The following is a 24,838-nucleotide window of genomic DNA, read 5'->3' as shown; positions in this document are numbered from 1 at the left end:
TGAATCCAGCTGTCCAGGCTTATCTCTTCCTTCAGGTGCCCTGTTTTCTAAAAAAAACAACCTTTTTCTTGACTCAAGAAAGCTTCAGTGTATGTTCAGTTTCTCTCTCTCTCTCTCTCTCTCTCTCTCTCTCTCTCTCTCTCTCTCTCTCTCTCGCTCTCTCTCTCTCTCTCTCTCTCTCTCTCTCTCTCTGGCCACCTTTGTTTGTATCTCCTGAAGAGACTGTTTACGCTCCATATCCTTCTCTCCTCTGCGCTCATCTGTTCCACTTTCGAAGCATTCCACCCCACTGTCTCCTCTCCCTCTTGATTCTGCCAATCAACCACTCTCCTCAGTCACTTCCCCCCCAACTGAGGCACTGAGCCCGCCTCCCCCAGGGATGACTGACTGACAGGTGTGCAGTGTTAGCAACATCCACCCAGACAACAAGTAAGAGGGGGAATGGCTGGATTTCTTTCTCACAAAGAAGAAACAGAACGAGGCAAGAGAGTGAGAAAGAGTGGAGGCCTAGAGAGATGGGACATCACATTTATAATCTCTTGGCATGCTTTAGCAGTTGCAAACATTCTCTTACTATTTTCATTAGTTATTCCACATCCTCATATACTGCTTCTCTCTACCTCTTTGACTCTCCATCAGTTAAACTTCTCTTCTTCTGTTTGCAGAAGGTGCCTATCACAGTTTCTTATTATTTATCTTTTTTTATCTTATGTTTTTTGTGACCTAATAGCAATTAAAAATACTTGAACTGAATAAATAATTATGAATTTTGCAACTCAGCTAATGTTCCGTGTGGACTTAAAATTCTTCTATTTATTATTATTAGTTGGCAAAAAAACTGGATTATTTCTAAAGGTTAGCGCATAATATTTGTATTCAATAGAGAAGCTCCTTTTCTGTATGCTTTTGTGTGATTACAGTGTCTAGACACATTTACACTCTCATGGCGTTTTGAATGGCTTCTGATTGCATTTGTGAAATACAAAACAAGTTAATTAATATCATTCGGTCCCAAGGCTTTTTAAATCAACTTTGAGAACTTAACGGTTGTCTAACAGCAAGTAATACCTCAATGTTATAATGTGTCAATGTGCACGCACTCATGGCTTCTCCACTGTTGTGTGTGCACAGGGAGTGTGTGTGTGTGTGTGTGTGTGTGTAGGTGTGTGTGTGTGTGTGTGTGCGCGCACATGTGTTGGTGAGAGAAGGTACTGTATAATTAGTCTATAAATATCTTATCACATTTTAAGTGCAGCTGAAAGGAGCAGCTGACATCGAGACAGTGGTGAAGGAAGTACTGAAGTTTAGTACTTAAGTAAAAGTAAAAGTACCCAGAAAATGAAAGTAAAAGAAAAAGTACTACATCAACAATCCTACTTAAGTAAAAGTACTTACTTTTAAATTTACTTTAAGTATTAAAAAAAAGAAGTAAAAGTAGGCCAAAGGTGGCTCATATCCGAGGGCTCAGATAAGGCTGACTCTGGATCCATGTTGTCTGTCGAATCCCTGATTACGTCTGTGATTGACGTATCACAGATACTTTGATTATACGCGTATGCGTTGCTTATACACGCAGTTAGTTTAGTTTTATTGTTTATTACAAATACGTTAATAATCGTGTGTTTGTGTTATTGTTTTCGTGCTTTCTCGCTTAATTCAAGCATATTTAAATTTCTAAACCTCTGCGGAGGAAAGAAAAGGGGCGTTGGTCTGAAGACCGCGTGGCCGTAGGTGACGATAACGGCCCGCGTCGCGCCGGGTTCGGGCCAGTAACAACCCCCGTCGCGCCGGGTCCGGTCTTCTCTAAGTCCGGTTGTTTGTGAACGCAGCCCATAAGTGGGTGATAAAATCCATCTAGTGCAGTAAACTCACTCATGTGTTTCTGTTACAATCAAAAAGTAATATGGCCAGTCTGCTACCACTGTAAATATATATATATATATATATATATATATATATATATATATATATATATATATATATATATAAATATATATATATATATATAAATATATATATATATATATATATATAAATATATATATATATATATAAATATATATATATATATATATATATATATATATATAATATATATATATATATATATATATATATATATATATATATATATATATATATATATATATATACACACATACCAATATTATTGGTGTAACTATTTAAAAATACTGATAAATACAACATATACTAGCTATTGAGTTACTTTAAGTTGCTAATGGCAACTTTACAACTCATCTTTTCTCTAGTAGAAGGATGTTATACACGCTGTAACTATTCCATATTCTTTCAGTAATCTAAAAAAATATCAAAGATGGTTGTATTTTCCTTTGTAGTTTGTCTATATAATTTAGAACAAATCATACATCACTGTAGCACATGTGTAATCATTTGATTAGAGTTTTTACAGGATATAAAAGAGACAAAATTCAGATAAAATACAGCTTAAATTATATATTTATTTTAACTGGCAAGAAAAATCTTTATTTTAAAATCTTCTTCAAGCTCTTGAGCCTATCATCATAGTTTTGTATATGCATTGCAAGTGCAACCAGCAGCAACCCCGTGTGTATTGTCTCACACTGCCTTCTCACATTATATTGTAATTACATCTCATGTCTATGTTGCAGCTTTCTCTGTCTCTTTAAACAGTGTAAATATGTTGTCAAATATGAAAAATGCACACATCCTACTATATTCACCTGTAAAACTTTGTGTCAACAAAAAAGCCGGCAGTATTTGAGTGTGAGGTGGGTGCTGCTCAGAGCTCTGCATCGTTGGTGCGAGCCAAGACATAGCCTTGGAGGATTAGAAATGGAGATGACAGGCGTAAAAGTGTGAGACTCTGACCCTTTTATGCCATTTCACAGGAGAGAAGCACGACCCAAGAAAAGAGGATGGGTGGGGGTACAGAGAAGAGAGACAGAAGAGGACTGGTGGGGTAGCGGAAGAATCATCAACAACAGCAACAGAGCTGACTAATCCTGGCAGCAGGGGTTCGAGGGCTGACTCGACATACCCTGAACTGCATCCCATCGGAGATTTAAAACAATTTGCCTGTGAAATTGAGGTGAGGACAAGCAAAATTTATAACAGTACAAAAGGCTCATTTAGATGCAATAGAATTCACAATGCAAACAGAAAATAAAATGTTGCCAGATACTTAGTCTGCATGCTTTCATTTCTTTGTCAGATGAGCTGCGAAGCAAAAGCTATAGCTTAACTTTGAAGCAAGAGCACTAATACACAGCAGGCTCCAGCTCCAGTGAGGTGTGGAGATGATATATTGTGCCATCCACCGTATTCTCACATATTCTGGCTACCCTGCAGCGTTAGGGAGGCGGGTCTGTTGGCTGAGCTGTCTTACCAGTTGAACTCTGCACCTAACGGGTGACTATGACCAGGGAGCACTTTTGAGTTTCTATGGTATCAGTGCCTGACAGACTCGTCATAATGTCCTTTCTGACATGAAACTCTCTGAGCATTTACAGCTAAGAAATGTCTGCTGTGGAGACTAAAGACAGGTTTTCTACAGCCCTCAGAAGGAGAGGTCTTGGTGCCTTGGCATTTAAAACTGGACAGCTGCTCCACCTCCAGGATGTTGCTCTTAATGGACACAGACAGCGGGGGTAGCAACCTGATCTTATCTACTTTCTCCACAGTGCTCATGTCTAACTCTGTTAACCCAATCATACATTCTTATGATGCCAGAAAAAGAGGATAAGTTAGGTACTCCTCAATCTTGGTACATTAAATCGAGGTGAAACAAGTTTAAAGAGAAAGAAAGACAGTGAAGGTGGTGCATGATATTCATGTTCAAGATATTTCTGCTCTTCCTTTTACATATCTTGTGGTTGAAAAGCTTGACAAAAACTACATGAATTAAAATGGTGACGCGAGAAAGAGATGTAAATAACATAAAACTAAAATAGAGCTTTATTGTATCTGAACCGGGCTTTGCTGGTAATCAACATAGCAACAGCTTTCAACAGAACAGAAGTTGTGCTTGTTCGACACATGCATACAGGGTATAGAGGGTGATCATGCATTTGTGTGAGTGAGACTTAGACATCTTTTATTCATGCCGCTGTGACTTGCAGCAGCCATCTTGAAATTACATCTTTAATGGTCATTGATCCACCGCACCCCAGGGAGCTGGATAGTATAAATGCAGTCCCAACACAGACTTTTTAAGTAGTGTGCAGCGTTGTCGAACACTGTTGAAATGACTGAAAATATATTCCTCTTTTAAGTGGAAAACGACTTTAAATTCCTGAACTTAATTCTTATTTTAGTGTTCACAATGTCACTAGCAGTGTCATCAACTTCAACATCCTCCTCTTTGAAATAAGCTCCCGGAGCTATTGCCAATTCACTCTCCTCGATAGCTCTTTCCATAGCAAACCTTAGAATAATGATGGCCAACTTATTCTGTTCTCACTTAAAGTAGTCAAGGACAATTACCCATCAATGAAGAAAGAGCCAGCGCAATTTGAAAAGGTTGTTCAGTCACTATTCAACTCTTCAGTGTGCAGGCAGTCTTGAGTGATAGCATACTGAAAAGTCAGCAGACAACGACTTAAAATAGTGCAAGTTACGTCTGCAGTAATAGTTCCTTGTCCTTGACTAACAACTTTGACAACAGAATAGGGACGTGACCGCAAATAAATTTGGATCAGATCTTTGTGTTTTCTTCCTTAAGCCCTGTTGGAATAGAGTTATCGCGTAACACGATGAAGCAATAACCTCTACGGTTTAGGTCAGGGAGTACGATAATACTAGTCCGATAGCGAACATCCCCACCCTTATTTGAAATAAATATTCATTTCATCTCTGCCTTGCTTGGTCTCCACACAGCTCCCTCTGGTTCAGTGGTGTGTAAACAAGTGCTACATGTGGTGATATTGGCAGAGGTCTCTCTGGGTTACGGTGTGTAACTGAGATAGAAATATATCATTACTGGGTGGGGACTGAGGGGATCTGAGGGACAAAGCGACTGAGAAATAAGAATATTGGATTCCGTTCCTCACACAAGCTTATACTCTTACATACAGGCTGTCTGCTCCGTCTGTCTGTTTTGCTCACACACATACATATACACACACACACACTTAGCATAGGGTGTCCGTTAACTTGCATGCGAATGGGTGATGGACCGCTCCAGTAGCCCTGCCGGTAATATAATCTTCTCTATTCCCCCAGATCCCATACCAATATGTCACAATTGTCATTTATTCCCAGCATGGTTGCCCACAATCAGATGGCTTTTCACATTGAACACACCCTGATCCTGTCAGGATGATGAACACTTCAGTTGCACTTGCAAACACCTACACATGCATACATACATTTTGTATTAACCTGCGTTTCTCTTTGTGTTTGCTTTCTTTCATGTTTATTTATATGGTTTGTTTGAAAAAAAGCTGGAGAGAGGCTTTCTATTGGTGAGATATATAACAAGGCACACCTTCCTATTAATACAAAAACATTGACGAAGGAATGGTAGAAAAGTATTAATAGTATAACAAAAGTGTTACACCATGTGTGTAAATGTGTCAATCACTATCTGGAGAACTGATTTGTTCTTGAAACTAAATACATCCCTTAATATGTCTGACAAATGTATTACATTGATTAACAAACTGATAATTAAAAACAGACTCCTACTTGTCAGGAGAGGCAGGGTATTAATCAAGGGATCAATGTGTCCTTCACCTTTGAAACCAATATTTTTTTATGGTGTAATAAAAAAAGATAATGGTGACATGGTTAGCCTCTAAGGTGTGATGGGAGATTTGATCAGAGGTGATCAATTGGGGAGTTAAAAAACAGATTGGGATTTTGTCTTTACTCTGTCAGGAGGCAAAGTGTGAGATTTTTTTCTATTAAGCGCAGAGGATGTCCTGAAGAAGTCTGAATAGACGTGATGAGAGAAATTCAATATTATCTCTCAACTACAGTTAATCAAATGGAAAGACACCATGATAGTCGCTTGAAACTGTGAGCAAAACCAGCATTGATTTGGGTTATCTGCTTGCTTATCTTGAACCTGGTAAACCCTAATGTGAGATAGCAGGCTGAGTTGTCTGGGCACATGCCGGGTAGAAAGGGTGTAGTGGCACACACCCAGCGAGCTTTTTGCTGAATTCAACGAGGACCAAAACATCACCTTTGATAGAAATTATTAACTAGACCAATAGCAGATTTGACACACATCTTCTAATGGGACATTTGTATTAAGTATCAAGGTTCTGTTTTCTTATTTTGGATAATGTTACCAAAATGTCTTTAACAAAAAATACAAATGACTTCACTCCTTGGATGTTTTCATTGCATATGTAAAAACTGACACCGTTAAAACTAGTTCCAACAATGTTAAGTGTTATAAAGTATATATATAAATTAGATATACATATGCAGGACAGTATACATTTACACAAAAGGGAAACACCTGAACACATTATTCGTGTCCTTTCTGGGCAAAGAACAACAACCTTGTCACAGTGAATAATATACTGATATGAAATTGTACAAGACCCAAATTAAAGGGAGTACTGTGCCAAGTTGAGGAGAGAATTATAGCATCTGACCTTAATGAGAAGGCGTATCCTCTTGAGACTACCTTCGTTCCAAACCACTAAGGATATCTCTGACTACCTGTTAACTTTCTGTGGCAAATTGAAAGAACATTTTGTCCTGTTAGGTTTCCATTTGCCTTACAGGGAGCTCTTCTTTCAGCAGTGGGCCACTGGGAGAAGCCATAATCACCCATAGAGACACAATAAGTCCGTAAGGGAAAAAAAAATCCTAATTAGTGTATATATTCTTTTATAAGCTTTATGTTGCTCAGATGAGCAACAAGACAAAGAAGAACTGTAAAGTGGAGTGACAAAGTACTAGAATATATATATATACACATAAACATACATAAACATGGTGATTAGATTAATTAGACAAATGTAAAACAACCAATATGCAACTTAAGGAACTACTTGCATTAACATTTTAATGAGCAAAATATTAATATTGTATTGTTTATAGAACATACAATTTTTATTTAGGATTTTTTTAAAAGATTCAACTATTCTGTTTCATAATAATAATACATACTAATATTTTTTAAATAATGAAAAGCAAATTTACATTCAGGATGTGCAACACCTGGCTGCTTGTTATTCTCACGACTGACTTTCAGTGATCTATTGGGCTATTCAAAGACTTTGACAGTGCCTTTCCAAACCAGTATTGTTTATGGCAGTAATGGGGAAAAAATGAAATCTGTGATTCTCAATCCTCTCTCTTTGTTTACACATGCAGTCATTTAAATTAGAAAAGGGTGATTTGCATTTTGTTATCTGACTTCAATCTACTTTGTGAAACAGCATAAAGACCTTTGTAAAAAACTTCTGCCACTGTGCTGATGATCTGTGACGGTCTTCCCCACTGGGTTTTGCATTTTATTTGATACAGCACCACATCTGTTTCTCTGTTCCTCAAAGAGCTCATCTCGTCATTTCATATCCCTATCTCACATTTCTTCAATATTTTTTCTCTTTCTCTCGCTCTCTCCCGTTCAAACAATTACAAAGCCGATGGTTTATCAAGTAGAACTGAGCAGGGCTCGGTAGAAATGAGGTGTGTATTCCAGTCAGTGTGATTTAGAACTGCGCTCTGATAACAAAAGAGGTTAGTGTATCGGTCTCAGGCCCATTGGACACTTGCTGAAACCACTGTATTAGAAACAACTTGTTCGGATAAAAATATCAAACTGTTTAGACATCCGCTGCAGCATTTTCATGGTACTAGTTTTATGAGAAAAAAAAAAGATGTATTCTAAAACACAAATTCATATTTTCTGGTACATTTGCTGTCTGTTGGTCTGAGCAATGCTGAAATGTGATAATCAATAATGTTTAGTGTCTGACAACACAGTGGAGATTGTGGGCCTAATGGAAGGTTTATGCAAAAATAGAATCTATAGCATCGTACTGGAAATGTCAATAAATACGTACATTATTTTTACTTTAGCAAAATCAGTAACATCGCATCATAATTTAATTCATATTTTTTAAACTACAGTAAGTAACTTAACTGCTTCATTAATCAAATACTCACAATTACAAATATGTAGTCCAATAAATAAGAAACATCTTTGATATTATTTCTAAATATAAATTTGTCATGTTTTAGAATAATTATGGTGAAAACATTTAGGGCTGTCCTTGACCAAATACATTCATACAATTTTGACGACTAAATGATTCAATGATTTTAGTTTATTAGAAATAAGTATCAACTTATCAAATAAAGTAATCGGCTAGGAGGGGGCAGACCTTATGACATTACACATGTGCTCATGTACTCAAAGCAGTAATGCAACATGTAAAAGCAGGTGTTACATACCTTTGACCTCCTTTTCATTCCTGAACCAGCGCAGGTCGGCAGCGGGCTTGCTGCCCTGAGTCATGCAGGTAAGAGTGATGTGGTCCCCCTCCATTGCAGGCTTCGTCAAGCCATCGATCTCTGGCTTCTCTGGCACACCTGAAGGATGGAACGGGAAATTACAGCAATGGACCTAATTTACACACAGCGGTATGTCATTATGCAACAATATTACTGTTATGCCTTTTTGGAAATTCCTCTCTCGCTCGCGCTTCTGCAGACAGATTAGACAGCAGACTAGCGAGCAGCATCCCCGAGCACTGACCCAATGATGCTTCAAGTGGGACACAGCGGAGTAGTCGCTCTAAGCACTGGACTGTCTTTAAAGGTCAGTTCACCAAAATTACAAAGAAGCATATTTTCTCACATACCTCTAGTTGGATCAAGAAATGCATTTATGATTACATTAGGTCATTTACTAGAGCACAAAGTTCTTAGATTTTGCCTCTCAATTTTGACCCCAATTGCACCGGATTGCATTAAACTTTAAAATGTCCATTTTTTTGTTGTTGCAAAAACTCAATTCAACAGACACCAATGGTATCAAGTCGTGTGGATTTTCCTTAGCCAGGTTGTGAAATATATTAATAAACATATTATAAATAGTTTTTGCTTTAAAGCCACCAGAGGTGACTCGGGTTTTACTTGAAATGGTCACAGATTAGACCATTTTCACTGCTATTTTCTACTATAGAAATAGTTCCGATTAAATTGTTAAATATCCAGCTAAATACCACAAGGTGTAAATTGACAAATTAGTTTTTGTTTGTACGTGTGTGAATGTGAGTAAGCAAAGACTTTTGGTCACAGAGGAGGACACAAGCTTGTAAATAAAATGTTAATTACTGGCCTTTCCTATAATGAGTGTTTTAAGTGTGTAGTGGCTGCCCTTCTAATGTTAATGAGCAATATGTCTGCCACAGGCTGAGCGTCTGAAAGGTCTGTCAGTCAATGCCATTGACTGACTTTGGCCTTGTCTGTCTTACCACCTCCAGTAAGGTTTATTAACAGACTCCTGTTTTCTGTTTACCATCCCTTTGAAGAAACAGACTGCATCCACAATCTTAACAATGGCGGCCGCTTGGTAAATCCTCAACTCACTAAATCTTTGAAGTTTTTCTATTCACGTTTGTTGAACGCATAGGTTTCAAGTGTGTGAAGTGTCTCTACATCTAACTAAGTACTGCATCTATACGTATGTGACTGATAAAGTGGCTTGACTCAGAAAAAGTGTTTGATGTTTATTCCTCAAGATTGAAAGAGAACAGATCAAATACAATGTTAATTTTATACAGTCACATTCCCCATGGGTGGTCAGAGGCTGCTAATACTTCTTTCTGTTTGTATGTGTGTGTGAATGTAAAGGATTGCGGGTGTGTTTGTTTCTATGATCATTTGCACATTTAGTACAGAGATGTTCCTTTCGTTAAGAAAAAAAAAAGGCAGCTACTATTACTACTAAGAAAAATAACGGAGGGCCAGTTACATGGCAATGTCAGGCGAACCACCACTTTGGTCCAGAAATACCAATTGGGTGGATTGCCATGAAATTTTGTAGAGAAATTCATGACTCCCCAATGGATGAATTCTAATTTGGCGATTCCCTGACTTTTACTAGCGCCACCTTAAGTTGTGAAATGTCTCTCTCACAGATGCGCCCCTCAGGATGAAATGTAATAATTTTGGTGACCCCTTAAAGGAGCAATATAGGACATTCTGAACATTAATATAGCAGCGAACAACTATTTGCTGTGTAACGATATCGAGAAGTAACGTCTTCCTGAGCAGAGATGGAAGTTTCTCTCCCTTTTTGTAATCAGAGCTTCTCATTGCTTTGTTTGTATATCTGGGCTGCGCATGCTTTTAGTGCATGTTTGTGCATGTGAGTGTACTCCACAGATTAACTCATGGCCGCACGTTCATATGGCGAGTACAACTGATAACAGTTGCCCCTCAGGTGTTAGCTCTGTCAGCACCTTAGCCGTTGTATGCGCTGTTAGCACGTTTAGCACTGTGAGAATGTTAGAGATCCGTTAAGAGGCAATAGAAATGCTCCCAATCTCGTGTTATGCACCTATTACCTTTACTTTGCCCCACCATCAGGTCAAATTTTTTTTTTCTAGTCTAATATTCATATTTCTTTACATGATATTTCTAGAAATGTGTTTTATAACCAAATACCTGCAAAACTAATGTCATTCCTATTAGCTTCAGCTGTTTAGTAAATATGAAATGCTAGAATACAAAGACACTTAACACAAATTGTGAACATGATCAACTCTATACGTGCAGAAAGAGATTCTGTTGGCGTCATTGTGAGTGTGTTAGAATGTCAAGAAGTTAAATCAAAGCACTGCCGCATTAGTCACGTTATACCATTACGATTTTTATACACAAGTTGACATTTTATTATTTTATACTTCAAATCAACGTAGTTTATTTTTTAATCGTAATCATATTGTTTTAGACATTGTGTGCATGTGCTAATAGATAAACACATGTATATTTATTCATAAATGTATGTTGAAAAGATCTGAATTTGAGGCTCATTTCCATTTGATATTGTGTCCCAATAATTTTCAATGTTTTCTTGTTTTCATTCCCAGCACACTGTCCTGAAGCAGTGGCAGATAACCCAGGCCATTCACAGACCATTTTGTATGTTTAAAAAATCTCCCTGTGTACAAGCTTGCACCATTAACTATTGTTCAGTATTGCAAAATAATTTCCTCCATATCCTTATTGAGCAGTAGCTCTTAATGTCTCTAATTCTCTGAATGCTTGTTAACACAGAGAGCCTGCTAATGGTCCTGGAGTGCAATAGGACATCTATTAACATTAGCGAAAACTAATTGGCAAGATAATAAGCCCAGTGGCAGGAAATGAGACAATGTTTGTGAGGGGCAATGATCACAACAGAAATATTACTAGAGGGCCCGACAGTATGTTTTTATTGTGTGCAGATGCTGGCATAAGCAACAGACTATTCGTGACCACTGTCAATTAGTTTTTTTTTATTTGTCTTGGTGGGAAAAAAAAGACATAACCAATAATAAAAAATATTTACCAAAAAACATAACCAGTAAGTATTCAAAGCTTAACCTCCACCAAGTTTTTGCACACTTGACTAGAGGTGTTATTTTAGTCATAATGATTTCAAATAATTTTAACTGTCCACCTAATTTCATTGAAACCTTTTACACGTTTGCACAAACTACAGCGATTACTGGGCCCATCTTATGTTTGAGTCTATGGTATTATTGAAAAGCACAAACGAAATTTTAGAACATTAGAATGTCCCAGTAAGTTTTCAAAATGCATGATATCACAAACAGTAGCTTACGTAGACTTTAAGCAATGTGTATGAGTGAGCAAAACAACTTTGCCCCTTTCGTCTCACAAATCTAAAATGTCTAATCCACAGCTGAAAGCAACACCTGTGCTTCAAGGTAATTATGGAAGATGTGGAATTTTCTTAACTATGGTGAACCACGCGGGAAAGGTTGAGGTTAAAGAAAGGTGTGTGCACCGACAAACGATGTTATGTCAAACTGATTTTAAGTAACAGTGAATTCACAAATGAATATTTCCATGGAGCATGACTTAAATAGACCTAATATGACATTGGTACTTACCTAGGACCGTCATGTAGGCTTTGGCTGTTCTGACAGGCATGGTGAAGAGAGAACAGGTGTACATGCCTTCATCTGTCAGCGTGACATCACTGATGCTAATGGTCAACTCTGACCATGACGCATGCACCAACTCAATCCTGTTGTCCCTTAAAGCTGGAGAGAGAGAGAGAGAAAGAGAGAGAAAGAGAGAGAGACAGACAGAGACGGAGAGAGGGAGACGGAGTTAGCAAACATTAAAACATAGAAACTGTGTGGAACTATGAGGTATGCTATTCTGCTATGCATCGTGTAAAAAATAAATAAAGAACAGTGTCATGTAAATCACACACATTAATCATATCCAAACGTAATACTACAAACAGCATGTGACAATTCAAATTTTGAGATTATTTACACACTCGGATATCAATTTTGCCCAATCATTTTGAAATGCTAAACTTGGTGGTATGGGTATTGCTATATGTAAGGCTCATTCCCATTCCATACTTTGACATACAACATTGTACTTGAGGTAGCCAAACCAAGCTGTGGTGTGTAAGTGATATATGTATGATTAGATTTAAATGCATAAATAATCAAAAATCTAAATGAAATGTGACCAAGGATCTGTACTTCCTATGAATCTGAAAATGTACAGGTCGATACACCTCTGTATTGAAACACACTCATACAATTATTGTGTGGTGGAAATCCTCGTAGATATTTTACTTATATGAAAATGTAATCTTCCAAAAGACATAACAGGAATGGAAATCAATATTGCAATAACAGGCTGGGAAAAAGGCCAAATGAGAATTTGGCAAGATGTGAGAGTTGAAATGGATTCGCTGAAATTGGATGGCTTGTTGAAAGATACTCCATGGTCTTCAAAGTATACTTTATACTTCATGTCTGGGATACAGAGGGAGCAAGTTTTCAGAAATTGGTAATACCTTGAACATGACATGATTCATGCCTGTAGGATCCAAAGGGGTGCATTGTGATACACAAACCACCCAAAAGGCTGATTTCTACTTTAAACAGACAATATGTGGATTGTTGAGTGCGATAAAAAGTTAATCCATTCTGAGTCTGTGGCCTTGGCTGCTGAAGAGATTTATGCAAGCCTTCCTTTTGAAAGTACAACATATTTCTACAAACCATCTTTAATAGGAGCAGCTCTCCATCAAAGTGACTCAGAGAACATCTCGTTCAAGTGGGACCCAGCAGAAAAGATTATTTGTGATCCTTTTTGCACATTTGTTTATATTTTCTTTAATATGAGGCTATATGTAAGAATATTCTATCTTATGGTAATTTGGGTAACATCCCATCAAAAGTAAAGCACCCTGGTTTTGTTACAAGAAAGATTTGAAGAGTAAAAACCATTAGACAGTCTGTTTGTAGAGCACTTTAAAGAGTGGCTGGTTGAATAGTGAGCAACGATACAAGAGGCATCTCAAAAACTGAAAGTGTTTAAAACCCTCAGGCTGTCAGTCTCTCCCCCAGCGTTTCCAAAACAATAATGTATATTAAAAAAACAAACACACAACCAAAACTTTAATTAGTTTTACTTATTATCAAACACTTGATCAAATACAAATCTATAAAAAAATGTACCAACAAAGTAAATTACATTAACAGTCAATTAACTTTGAAAAGAGCTTTAAGTAACTAGCGGAAATGAATGGTTTTCCACAGGTTTCAGTCTTATAGATGTGTTTTTACCTACGCATGGGTGTAATTTGTCATTACTGGTAAATGTCTGTAACCTTAGAGGTGACTGTGAAGAAGGTGTTTGGCACATCAGCTGCTTTCACTTTACAGAGACTGTGCATGCATTGCTGCAGTGATCATGGAAGTGACAAATGTAGAGAAATATCAGCGAGCACACTATCTCGTGTCATTTGGTCCGCCGAGGGACGGATAGCTTTGCTTTGCCGGCTCCACGCTAAACACTTTCAGTGAATGGCAGTAGAGTTGTAATCAGTTTGGCTAAACGACAGCTGTTCTCTCTCGTTTATTATTGCAATTGTTCTGTCCCTTCCTGTCCCTCACAACACCGGTTATCTCGACAGGCTGTGTACTGAGGCTGAGCAGGCATGACACGTTGATATGAGCACACGACATATCTTTAGGTTTGTCACTGGTGACAGTACATTCCTGTTTCTGTGTGTGTGTGTGTGTGTGTGTGTGTGTGTGTGTGTGTGTACAAGTACACATCGCCATCAATGCAAGACCAACGAATTAGATGTAGTTTAGCACACTGACAGTTCAGTTAATGGTGAGACCTGTACTTAGAAAATAGTTCTTTCACAAAGTATGCACACGTAAACCTTGTTTCATCAAAGAATAAACTAAGACAAAGATTTTTTTTGCAAAGATTCTAGACAAAGAATAGATTCTCTTTGCCTCTGTATTTCTTTCTGTCACTTTCTCTCCTTCCTCCTATCTCCACAGACCTCATTCTGTCGACTCAGGCACAGCCACTAACCTGTGAATTTGTACAAGTTAAACAATGCTTCTTTTCAACTGTTGTCTTATTTGCTTTGGGCAAGGAAGTAGGAGCAGGTAAATGTCAGGAAATACATATACTGTGGTTGGCTGGCTGTCACGATGCAGCTCTACTTTCTTCATTCCCTCTCTTCAACAGCCCATTCTGGGAAGTTGTTTGCGTGACACTGAGGGGAGTGGACAGACAGACAGTTCTTTGACTTTTTGGTCTATACGCAAGGTAATGAGACTCCAATGACCTCAAAAGCTTTGATGCCTTTGCATCTGCAATTAGAACGTCTAATTTAAACAAGACTTGGCGGAAGAACGAGATGGAAAAACTGGTCATATCAAATCTTCCTTTTATTACCTACATGTTGATGAACACAGATTATAAAAAGATAATGGTTTGAATATTCTGATCATTCAAATTAGAATCTAGATTTAGTTTAAGCTACAAAGCTTTCAGTGTTGTTTCTAAAAATGTCAGGGGTTACAGGCGGGGATCAGGATCATTTAGGTGCCAAAAAAAGCAGGAACATCCTGATCCCCCTGGAAGGATGGATTTAAAAAAGAAAACCCCAAAAACATGAAAGGGGTTTGGTATAACCGTGAAATAGTGATATAACTTGTAACGGTACTATAATACAGAGATTTTATTTTATTTTATTAATTTAATCAAATTAATAAAATCTTAAAAACAAAGTCTCACATTAATGGCCTTTGTCTCTAAATTTTTAGAGTTTTGATCGTCTAAAAGCCTTTTTTAAATATTTTTTTTATTTATTTGCACAATTGAAACAATACAAATCACAACAGAGATAAATAAATATCACAGTGCACGAAGAGACAAAAAGCCAAGAGGGCTTATTTGAAGCGTCCACCGATATAATATATTACAATTTTACAAAATTACAAACATAAAAGACATATACATTTTAATAAACTTGATTTATTGTAAACATTAAAACCATTATATATTTCTTTTATTTCAGACTCACAAGTCCATATAGCAACATATACAGTTACAACAACAATATATACAATACGAGAAAAATCATTGCAGTTAAAAAGTCACTTGTGGTTAAAAACATACAGACAATGTTGCCAGAAACAAGAAGAATACCTTATATCACTCTGTGTCATTTTCTGAGTCATTTCATCAACATTTACATTTGCATATAAAATTCCTCAACACAGCATGGAGAGTGGGATTACGAGTCACAAACATGTGACTTGCGCTCGTCCATCTGGGAAGCTTGAGCAAGATTCTGAAAGCATCATTCATTTTTGCTTTAACTGCACCACAGGTGCGCTGTATGGAGAAGAGTACAGTAAGCCTTAAAGAAAGCAGTTTTAACATCCTCTGTGCATATGAAATGTACGTGCCAGTGTATTAGCTTGTGCATAAAGTTTGCAACACTGCCGCTGCACATCGTCATCATCACTTAGGTAATTCCTGCTGATGTGACCCAAATATCTGACTTTGTGCACCACATTTAGCTCCCGGTCTCCGGTAAAAAAAAAAAAACGGAAGAAAAAGTAGCTTCTGATCCTCTTTGGTTTTAGCTATCACAATAACACTCTTTTTAGAGTTAAATTTTATATCATAGTGACACCATACTTTGAGAAGACTCTGAGCAATCGCTGTAAAGCAGCGCTATAAGGAGACAGGACCACTAAGTCGTCAGCGTAGATCAGTCAGTTAAAAAATCTTCTCCCCACCATGTATCATGTCTTACCAATATTTGGTCATTTGTACACTTGCAAGATTTTACAAATGTCGACCATACATCTGTTGGAGGTCTTTAAAAAATATGCAATTATAAGTAGTGAACACACCCACACACACCTCACTCAAATTCCTGAAGGATTTTTCTATTAAACAAAGAACAAAGTCTTCGATCTCTCCCCCTCTTCTCCCTGGAAATGGAACCTCCTTCTCTTTCTATGCCAGTGAAATGTTAGATATCGACGGAGCGAGCAGACGAGAGGAATGTGTCCGTTGCTATTTGTCTGTGAAGGCACCGCAGCTGCCATCCATTAAACACTATTACTGCTGTCAGTCCTGAATGTCTTCATGAAGGATGTTATTGTCGACAACAACAAAGGGTAGCGGATTTGTATTACACATACTAACTGAATGTACGACCATATTTTTTGTCTCATTTAGCCTTTATCTACATTTCTCCATTTACAGAAAAAAAAGAGTCAGAAAGCAAAGCTGCACTTCTCTGCATCAAAGTTCGATTTGTTTCTGTAACAAATGGTCAATACATCTCTGCTGAAGAACACAGAGTACACAGCGAGTGTGTGTGTGTGTGTTTTTGTGTGTGTTTTGTGTGCTTATGTGGGGGCGCGAGAGAGTTGTCTTTCATACATTTGATTTCCCTAATCTCGGCAGAACAAATACACAGTACCTTGAGGCGCTGGCAATTTTATGAGTTTACCGACGCAGTTTCGTATTCAAAAACCCAGCAGAGGCAGAAAGATTGCTCATCTTATTATGAGGGCTGATGACCCTCGGCTCAGAGGTTGAGGTTCCCCTGAATGAAGCCGTGACCGATCAGATAACAGAGAGTAAACGGCTATAACACGGAAGTCACAAGGCTTTCTTTTCCCAAACAGCGTATTCAGAAAGGCACGGAATAGAGACGGGAAAGTAATCTTTAAAAAACTCTGTAAAGGATGAGAAGAAAGACGTATCTTTGAAAAGGAGAAGTGAGGAAATCCTCAGAGAGAGAAGGTCAAACATGTTTCTTTTAAATTAAAAGTGACATTTTTATTCCCAGGGGAAGATGTTACTTCAGCCGGTAAAACAGTCTTATTGAAAGTATAATGTTACATTCAATCATAATCTTTCAACCATTAATGAGTAAGAGGCTAATAAAATAAAATAAAAAATGTGTCAGGAAATTTCCACCAAACCATTTCTTCTCACTTTTTTTTTTTTTTCACAAAGGAGATGTTTGATACTTATTATATTTATCAAAACATCCCGCTTTGCTTTTTAGTTTCTAACATTGTACACAAAAACTGTGCTGCAACTTGTAGCTATTTGACATTCCATGAATGCACCATGAGCAGGGTCACAAAAACACAACACAAAAACAGACACATTGATGCATTCAGGGAACGCCTGGGTTTCATTTGAAGCACTATTACTCTGTGGTGCAAGACAGCTTTGAGCCCCAAAAATGTCCACTCGGTTGTTGAGTCCCACAAACAGCTCAAAGAGCAAGGAAACCAAACTACAGGTGTGGAAGTGCCTTCACAGTCCAAAAACATTTTCCAGCTCAACATGGGGAAACACATCTTTATTATTATTAGTATCACACAAAATAGCTGATGGTTGCCAGAGCCTCACTAAAATTGCAACACATCACTGTGTTGATATATGTATATATGCATTATGGTGTTGGCACACAGCACATTGGCTGCATAGCGTGCAGTTTTCCACGGCTACTCTTCATCATTAAAAGCAGCGGGTGAGTAAACAAAGCGTTTGCGGGCATGTGTATGGGTGGCAGGTAATTACATTTGAACATTAAGCATGCGATTATAGTATAGGCATACAGAGTGCATGCATAAGCAAATAGTCAGGACTCTAAACTCACTCACTTTAAACCTATCATGTTTGCACATATTACTTGGTCCTTTTATTTCCTTTCTCTTTTCTCCCTCATGCCCTTTCCTTTCCGGGCTCTCCACCGGCCTCCCCTCCCCCTCTGTGCCTTTGTCTATCCAGGGATAGTATAGAGCCTCAGCAGGTGTGTGTCACTTGCTCATTCAAGTGACACACATTTATAATGAGAAAAGTGCACATTTCAAAATATACATTCAGCTGCCTGTGTCTGGATGTGACTGTTCTTTTTTTCTTGTCAACACCCCATCTGGAGACTTGAGGTTGTCTGCTTATATATGTATGTATGTATGGGTGTATGTATGTGTGTGAGTGTGTGTGTGTGTGTGTGTGTGTGTGTGTGTGTGTGTGTGTGTGTGTGTGTGTGTGAAAGTGATAGAGAAAGAGAGTGAGAGAGAGAAAGGGAAAGAGAGAGGCAACAGGATACAATGTTTATTGAATAGCTCAATGTATATTCTGTATCTCTGCCGTTCCTCACCCTCTATTACCTGTTATGCCTTTCCAAAGGCACACCAGCTTTTTAAAATGTAAAATGTGCCATACTCCATCCACGGTAATTGGCTTGTGGAGATGTGGAGATTCCTGTGACAGAAATGATTTCCTTTCATCAGTTTCTACCTGCCATGCCAAGTTCAGTGGGACACCTTCCCCAGCCCTACTTCATTAAGTCCTTGTGAGAAGCGGGTCAGTGAGGAGACAGCTCTTACCTGCGAACCCTCTTGTGTTTTGCATAGGTATACATCTCCCCCTCTAGCGAGAATATTGGTCTTTTCTCAGATACCCACTACAGCTATCCTTCAAAAATAACTTTGAAATATGATTTAAAAAAGTAGACAGTGTTTGTAAAGTCACATTTTTGTTTCAGTAAAAAGAAAATCCTGATTTCAATTAAATATGGTTTAATTTCTTGGTGCGCCACTAAGCCTCCGTGCACCATGTGTGTGTGTGAGCTAATTATTCCCATTCGCCTCAGGTATTTTCTCTACCTCACAGATGATAAGTTGCTCTACTAATAAAGGCTGTAATAACTGGATATAACGCTTCATTTGACAATGTAGTTTCTTTCTCACCCCGAATTGCTTTACAGTTGTACAGCGGACGAAACAAAGCTGACATTTATCTGACAGCAGTTTCTTTGTTCCACAGGGGGCACACACAGACAACAATATAGATTTCTGCTTTTAATTACCAAACCTGACTGCAGCCTCTATATATAATGCAAAGTAGGTAGAAAAAGGTTTGTCTTTTTTAATCATAAGCTGAATGTTGTACTCAAAATAGACATATGCAAAGAGGAGTGACAACGAAAGCTGACACAGAAAGCCCAAGGTCAAAGAAAAGTTTGCCTGTGTCTTTCAGAGGTGATAACTGCGTCTGAAAGCTCTTGTAAAATGCCTCCTTAATTCCTCCCCCTTATCCCACCAAGGCCTATATTCCGTCTCCATTTTCCTCCTCTTCTTTCTCTCATGTTTTATGGTGCTTGTCTTGGAGAGAGGGGACTTGTTAGGGATCTTTGGAGATTTACAGTTACGTTTTTTTCTATCAGAGAGAACACCGTATCAATCTTCAGGCCGATATGAAAGGATGTTTCATAGAGGCACTCTTCCAGGAAATAAATAATAAAAAAGACAGCTGTCTCAAAAGTTTAACTTTCCTGCTAAGATTAAGTTTTGAGAGAAAGTTCTTCTATCTGTTTAATAAAAAGTCTGTCAAGCATTTCTTATTTTGTTATTTACTTTGGAAAACTTTTAAAAGCCTATCCCCTAAATTGCTCAGGCACAGATATTCTGAATGCATCAAAGCTTTCATGGGTGCATATTGGAGAGGTGGAATGCTTGACATTTCCCATGCACACACGTCAATGTGCACCTACATACACACTTAAACACACACTCCCACAACCACAAACAGCCAGCAAATTGATTCAGACAGCTGAATATTGGCATCTGAAGACGCAAATAGTTTTATATTTAGCAGCTTGGGGGCCTGAAATTGAGCAGTTGGCCGTTAACTGTTCACCCAGAACACTAATCTTAATGTTTAAACAGATTCAATAAATCTGCAGATGACACCGTGTAGGCAGAGATATCCACCACAGGTACACCCGGCACTTTGGAGACATCAACATAGCACCGTACATCTAAAAGCTGCACAAACTGTACTGCACTAATGAACCAATACATGTGCGAGGTGAGTCTGATTTTCTGATGTTAGTCAGTCAAGACCGAACCAAAACGCAATCAAACTAAAAATAAACCCATGACTCACTGTCTTGTGCGTCACTGTGTTATCCTATAGAGCACCAGATTATCTTTGCTATGACAGAAATGACAAGCACCTTGATGTAGTAACCCTTGACACCCCACCCGAGAAAAAAGTACAGCATCTTTTGTTTCAATATCTGCCAATATGTCCGCTGCAATAGCCTCATTTTGGACACGGCTATCCAGATCTACCAAATGTGTGCTGAATAGGCACAGACGTTATGACACTTTTAGCAGGTAATCCACAACAATTAAAGGGGGAAAAAAGGGATCAGAAGCGTTCTCACTCCCAAGGTGCAAAGTATTGTGGCTTGTTCAGTGCTCCTCGGCGTCTGACACAGACACAGTGCATGTGTGCACGCGCCGCACCCACCTGCGGCATTACGGGGAGAGTAAAGAGAGTACTGTGGGGGTTGGAAATGAAAATACTAATGTGGGTGTTTGGAAAAGAATTGGGATAAAAAATGGGTTCGAAAATGACAGCATCCGCGTTGAATACATTATTTAAATGTCATACCTTAGCCACTGCTCACACATGATGAGTCCACTAATTAGGCCAGCAAATTTAGCCTGGAAAGTAATTACACATCGGGGTTTTTCTCGTACGGGAATAACGAATACATTGTAATTATGCCTCGTTGCAAAATTTCTCCATCCAGGAAATAAAGCTATTATCAGTTCTTGAATTACAATGAAACCAAAAGAGCAATTTGTAAAGAGATATTAGCCTCTTTTGAGGGAGAGAATCCCTCTTACCCAGTGCTCATCTCTCTCTCACTGTTGAAGCTTAAGTCCCTCAGCGGTAAGTGATGGAAAGGACCAAATTAGATACTTTTGGGACAATTACTTATATGAAATTCAGACAACTCTTCACAGCCATAGGAGCACCTTCGAGAGGACGGAAGACAAGAGGAGTCTCTTTCATCTGACTAAACGTCTTAGAGGTGAGCCTCAGCTCTGACATTAAACAACAACAGCAGCAAAACCGGCACCACTCAAAGGACTGTAATGGAGTCAGTTGCTGCATTTCTTTGAAAAAACTAAATGTTTATGCTAATGCTCTGTGGCTGACTTTAATAGGGGATGTAACTGACACTCTTTTATATGCAACACATGCCCATGTGGGCCTACGTGCAGACAATCTGTTGAATTAGAAGACAAACATAGATTCTGCAGATTATTTTTGTTTTGGTTGGATTTCCAAAGAAAACATATCAAAACATTAGAATTTGAATCATTTGAAATGGTATTATGTTTATGGATGTTGAGTCAACCATTAACTTTACAAAAGGTATATTTTGAACTGTATAAAACATTTTAATATTTATAAAACAAAAATATATATTTTTCAACAAATTGTAACAGAGCAAATTATGCAAAAAGTTGAGGTTGTATTTTTCAGCAACTGTGTGCTTAAACTAATCTTCTTCTTCTCCTCCTTCTCTTTCTCTTCCTTCTCTTTCTCTTCTGCTTCTCTTCATCTTCTTCTTCCTCTCCTTCTCCTTCTTCTTCTTCTTCTTCTTCTTCTTCTTCTTCTTCTTCTTCCTCTCCTTCTCCTTCTTCTTCTTCTTCTTCTTCTCAACAGGCAGCAAGGACAATTAATCTGAAACCTACTGTGCTCAAAGGCGTTTGCAGCTGAGACGTGTTTCTTTTCTCATACTGCCAGTGGCACTTTGGAGACGTTTACCATTTCAGTGCTCCCATCAGCATGTGCATCTGAATTTGCCACATTCAGCAAGGCAACTCCCAAAGCACACACACATTCACAACGATCCAAAACGGCAACCCAATTCTGGGGCCTCAGTAGTATCCTTTTGCTTTCTCATAATGACAGAGTTTTTGGCTTCTTTTTCATTTTCAATCTCAGAGCTCTGCACTGGAAATGCCATGAAATAGAACCCAGAGACCGAACACTAGTGTGATATGAAATGACCTACAGAGAGCATCAACTGTTGAATTTGATGTTCAATGCAACTTTTGACTGCTGCTCTTTTTGGTAAGAAGAAACGCCAAAAACACACATGCACACACACATGCACACACACACACACGCACACACACACACACACACACACACACACACACACACACACACACACACACACACACACACACACACACACACACATGCCAGGCAGCCCAGTGGGTATACGGATAATGGATGAAGACTGTGTAAATCCCATATGTGCTTAATCCAGACACTTACAAGAGAGTGTGATTCATCCTCTATTACACTCAACTAATACAGCTGAGAGACGCACAGGGCACAATCATTTCAGCAGGCATGAACCAACAAAATAACACCCATGAATCCTCTTTATGGGGACTTTAGTGAAGAGGGTGTGGAAGGTCAGAAATAAAGCCTTTGTACTTATTAGACATTAAAACAGTGGTGGCTTTGCCCAACAATTTGTGTGCATGCATTTGTTAGTTTAAGCCTGTGTATGTGTGGAAAGATAACAAGGGTTTCATCCATTTAATGGAAGGAATTTCCAGTATATAAAGTGCTTTTCTGCAGATCACATAAATGGCAGGCTATTTTCTCTCAGTGGGGTGTGAGGTTAATGCGGCTGCTACATGCTCTATACTACAAAACCTTCTTTAGTATATATAATATACTTCATATTGTTAAAAGCAATATAAAGTTACATTATTTTTTTCTTAATTGATGCTGTATTGTAAAAATATTGCATCTGAATTCTCCCGTTTGAACCACTTGTTTGTGTAAACTCATTTTAAGTGAATCACATTAATTTTACATAATTTCAAGAGCAGTCAGTAATTCAGGGTCCACTCATATGCTGAATCTGTAAAAATCAAATCTTTGTGCTACCAAGTTTAACTATAGTAGTTCTGGGAATGTTTCAAAGTGTGCTACTATATTATGATGTCTTAATTTTGCTCCATAACTCATCACAATACCTAAAAAAAAAAATACACAACCAAAAAGCTGAATTGGTGTAAAGACTGTGTGGCAGGTCAGGTTCTCCGGCTTCCCACAGTCCAAAGGCATGCAGTGTTATTTGGAGGCTCTAAATTGGCTCTATGTCTGCCCTGCAATAAACTGTTAACCTGTCCAGGGTGGACCTTGTCTTTGCCCAATGTCAGCTGGGATCGTCTCCAGCGCCCTGCGACCCCAATAGGATAAGCGGTTTGGATAATGGAACAGAATGGAAGTCTGCCGCTTGTCATTGTTCATGTTGAGCCACAAAAAGTGAGATTATATCCAACCAATGTAATGCTCTCACATCATCAATTACACACAATTCCATAATGCTGTATCATAAGTCATTTGGTTTGTTGTATTTCATGTAGGCTTTGCCCTCTGAGAGCTGTCACTGTTGGGCAGCTGGTGCAGCTCAGTCACTCCCTCACTTTTTCACAAGTAACAAATCCTTGTTTGAAACTTACATATACTAAAATATCAGCCTCCTCCCATCCTTCGAAGTAAGTTAGTAGTGAAACCTCACGACGCCCGGTGTCAGACTCAACTTGGAACACTGACACTGTCATTCATTTTCAGCACCAAGTGATCTATGCCCTCTTTTGGTCTTGTCATCCTACTTTCTATTAGAGAAGAGAAACCTTAAACCCAAATGCCTCATTTACACCTTAAGTTCAAACTCCTTTCGGATCAGAAACCTTTCTTTGTAGATATTTTATAGCATCTCATTGACTCTCACCGGTGAGTGCTTTGTCTCAATATAAGTTTAACATAAACATAATGCAGCAGCTGTTCCGTCATTGCAGAGGGCACTCTCAAGACATGCCTCAGTCAAAAAAAAATCTGTATTTCGGCCTCCGTAGGTAATCTGAGTGCACTTCACGAGAGCTTTATCCTCATCCATGGCCCTCTTGAGAGGGATGGCAGTGGCAAACATTTGGGCAGCAGCATCCTGGGCTTCTCTGTGCCATTTTATCCATTTCCATCTATTAGATGTACCAGAAACCTCCCCAACGCATCCAGTGTTCAGTGTGCTAGATGGCAGATGACAAGTTGCCCAATCAGGCACTTCTCGGTGCCTCTAATCTGATCATCGACAGAATTGACCCTTGTTTAAGCCTCTCCATAGAATGGCCATTGTCCAATGCTTTATTAGCAACTGGAAGTAGGGAGAGGAAGCCAGCAACATACACATAGCAAACAAATATTAATTATGATTAATTTATGATATCCAGTGTATGAATCAAGCCTTAATGTGCAAGCAATGTCCCGGAGAGCTTTAAACAAATAGAAAAGCTGAATACATTAGTTTAATATTAGATAATGAAAGCTATAGATTCAAACTAAACAATAACTGTGCAGGATAATTGTTGTTTTTGTATATGTTTGTCCTTCACGTGAGTTGTCAAGACATGGG

General features: G+C 38.4%; 1 protein-coding gene across 6 annotated transcripts in view; it reads right to left on the bottom strand.

Moving 5' to 3' along the window:
- The window catches only part of cadm2a (cell adhesion molecule 2a), a 193,517-nt gene that overhangs the window by 23,412 nt on the left and 145,267 nt on the right, over positions 1-24,838 (bottom strand). For all 6 annotated transcript variants that reach the window (XM_068599942.1, XM_068599946.1, XM_068599944.1 and 3 more), the window contains 2 exons: positions 12,099-12,251; positions 8,425-8,562 (listed from right to left, as the gene is read on the bottom strand). In XM_068599942.1, coding sequence (XP_068456043.1) covers positions 8,425-8,562; positions 12,099-12,251 — 291 coding nt within the window. The remainder of the gene's footprint in view (positions 1-8,424; positions 8,563-12,098; positions 12,252-24,838) is intronic.

This window comes from Clinocottus analis, unplaced genomic scaffold (assembly GCF_023055335.1).
Source record: "Clinocottus analis isolate CAN_PGR_092001 unplaced genomic scaffold, fCliAna1.0.p SCAF_5, whole genome shotgun sequence".
NCBI classification, from domain to species: Eukaryota; Metazoa; Chordata; class Actinopteri; order Perciformes; family Cottidae; genus Clinocottus; species Clinocottus analis.
Note: the sequence above shows the minus strand (reverse complement) of the source record. Positions and strands in the feature narration are given on the sequence as shown.